Source organism: Micropterus dolomieu, linkage group LG18 (assembly GCF_021292245.1).
Source record: "Micropterus dolomieu isolate WLL.071019.BEF.003 ecotype Adirondacks linkage group LG18, ASM2129224v1, whole genome shotgun sequence".
Classification (NCBI taxonomy): Eukaryota; Metazoa; Chordata; class Actinopteri; order Centrarchiformes; family Centrarchidae; genus Micropterus; species Micropterus dolomieu.
This window is the reverse complement of record NC_060167.1, coordinates 4,222,840-4,225,656: the sequence shown is the minus strand read 5'-3', so window position 1 is coordinate 4,225,656 and position 2,817 is coordinate 4,222,840. Positions and strand designations below refer to the sequence as shown.

General features: G+C 37.8%; 1 protein-coding gene across 1 annotated transcript; it reads right to left on the bottom strand.

Annotated features, from left to right (window-relative positions):
- Positions 1–200: 200 nt before the first annotated feature.
- Positions 201–2,037, bottom strand: LOC123956973 (odorant receptor 131-2-like). Its single transcript, XM_046029550.1, has 2 exons — positions 1,882–2,037; positions 201–1,022 (listed from the first exon to the last, which is right to left on the bottom strand). Exons 1-2 carry the CDS (start codon positions 2,035–2,037, stop codon positions 201–203), a joined length of 978 nt encoding a protein of 325 aa, XP_045885506.1.
- Between the last annotated feature and the right edge of the window lie 780 nt (positions 2,038–2,817).

Genomic DNA, 2,817 nt, shown 5'->3' with positions numbered 1-2,817 from the left:
GAAAATATTCACCTAAAATCTGAGCTATAGTATTTATTGAAATGTATTTACTCATATTAACCTTCTATTGTTACAGCAACAAGTTAAAAGTAAGAACACATCCACACTAATTTCAAACATAAATGATCATGTTATTTACTGTTGTAGAAATAAATTATTATTTTTTGTATTTCTTTGCCAGATTGGAAATGGAGAAACTCTCACTGCAGTTTCAACGTGCGCCTCATGTTTGACATGGTGACGGTTTCTGGGTGGTTTCTTATGCTCACTTTACAAAGCAGGTGCCTTTTCACGTATGTCCTGAAGGTCTGGTCTCGTAGTCCGTAGACAATGGGACTAACAAACCGTGGCAGGATCTGGACAATGACATAACAGGCAAAGCGTATGTCCAGGAGCTGGTTGGGCAATAAGTAGAGCAGACCTTCTTCAAACATGGGTCTCACATAAGTAAGCATACACAACAGCAACTGAAAACCATGCAGCAGGATAGTGTTTCTGGCTTTTCTAATGTCTGCAGTCGCTTCCTTGGCAGCAAACAGTATCCTGAAGTAAGTGTATACGAGTGTGAGCCAAACCAGGACGAGACAAACAATGTGTGAAGCGTCCCTCTTCTTCAGGCTGTAAGGGCTTCTGAACACGTAATCTCTGGCACATAAAACTGAAGAGTGAAAAAACTGCAGCGGCTCTGTGGCCAGGAGGATGAAGAGATCTGGTAGGATAGAGAATGCACTCGCAACCCAGATCAAACCGATCAGGATGCAGGTTTTCTTAATGGTGCAGATCTGTCCGTGACGGAGGGGGATGCAGATGGCGATGTAGCACTCGACCGCCATGCCAGCCAGGTTCAGTGGGGTGTTGAGGGTGGTGAGGATGGTGATGATCAGCAGGATGAGGCAGAACGGTACACTGATTGTGTAAAGGGCGTAGCTGATGATGTGGAGAAGAGTGGACAGGAACAGCTGCATCATGTCATTTATCACCAGGTGGATGAACAGAATGTAACGAGGGTTTGAGTTGAAGATCTGGAGGATGAAATTAGTTTTAATTTAGTAGTTTTGGCATTGTAGATGATTCAATTAATTTTAATTTGTTGCTTTGTCAAACTCTCATTTTTCAGTTTTGTGTTTCAGCAAAGCACACTATGTAGTCTGCAATAACTGATTCACGTCACATTAAACAATAATATTAGTGTTACATTCTAATGATTATAGCATGTTTATTGCCTTTCAGAGGTGAAAGCTTTCTGTAAGTAACAGCGCATATGAAATTTGGTAATGTCTAGTCTAGATGATATTTAATGTATTTAATGGGGATGCACCGAATGTTCGGCCACCGAAAATTAATCGGCCGAAAATTGCAAAAATAGCACTTTTGGTGTTCGGCCAGTAAATCAAAAGACCGATTCAATTTTATCGAACAACTACATTGACATGTTGGGACCTTTGGAGGTGTTTTGTTTAATTATCTAATTAGAGCTCGACATTTCTGGATTATAAAATTCTTTATTCTAAAAATCAAAAATTTTTAGATTTTTTTTTAGCTGTAATCATCAAGATTAAAACAAAAGAAAGGCTTGAAATATTTCACTTTATATGTAATGAATCTAGAATATATAAGAAGGGTTCACTTTCTGAAATAAATTACAGGGAAAAAATGAACCTTTCCACGATTTAAATTTTTTTTTAGATGGACCTGTACATGTGTTTTTGCCTCATAAAGTAATATTTTGTCTTTATTATGCTAATAATTTGCTTCAGGTTAATACAATTCTTTTATAACCTGCTATTATTCCAGGTATTCTCTTCTGCTGACTCCTGATTCTCATTTTCTACTCGCACACATTATACTGTTGTAGTGCAAAAACAAAAGCGGACGTCAGACCTGGTGCTTTCTGAAGGTGTGGACCAGAGTACCATTGATGTAGTTGATAGAGATGCAGAGAGCTGTGACAATCACATTCTTGGTCACAGCCGTGGTGAAGGTGTCCCGCTGATTCCAAGTTACAGATGAAGTGCCGTTGATGGATGAAAAGTTCATGTCTAAAATGGCTAAATCATGTCTGAAATAAATCATCTTCTAGATTATTGTGTGTCCTTCAAGCTTAAACATTATTTATCAACATAAAAATAAAATAAGGAAAATGGATCCATGGAATAAATCATTCTCCACTAAATCTTAACATTTCTAACACAATTTGCAATTTACTGCCTCTTTGTGGAGTATGTTGTGGAGAATGTGCCAAACTGTTCAACTATTTCTTAAACTTTATAAGCTATTTCAGTGCAGATGGTACAGCTGTACCCGATGTTTACTTTGTCTGAGACTGAGCATAATCCCCTTAGAGGAACCACTACCACTGTGAGGAAACTGTATGCATCACTGACTATTACAGAAACTTCTTTTCATTACACTCGGGGCAGAAGCAAAAATTCAGCAGTATGTGTCAATAATTAAGAGAAAAATATACATAATGCATATTACATACAATCATATAACATGATATTCAATAACAGTAATTTGCATCAGTCAGTGAAAGCAGTAAGCATGTCTGTACCTACCCATCCAAACGTCACATAGCACCAGTCTGTTGTGGGTGTCGATGCAAAGATCTGTTTATATGTGTTGATAGAAGACATTTGGGATTATGTTTGCCCATATTTTGTGTGCGTGTGTGTTTAAAGGAATAGTTTCACATTTGGGATATATGTTGTTTTTGTTTTTTGCAAGAATAACATGATTTTATGCAGTTTTTATGCCTTAAGTGCGGGGCTAGAGTCAGGATGTGGTTGGCCTGGCTTTAACATGAAGCAGTAGGAA

What these genes read in the sequence shown, in the direction of transcription:
- LOC123956973 (XM_046029550.1), bottom strand. Translation starts at nt 2,037, where the DNA reads ATGAACTTTTCATCCATCAACGGCACTTCATCTGTAACTTGGAATCAG. An exon ending in ACACCTTCAGAAAGCACCAG is followed by an intron (nt 1,023 to 1,881) that starts GTCTGACGTCCG and finishes TTCATCCTCCAG; the next exon opens with ATCTTCAACTCAAACCCTCG.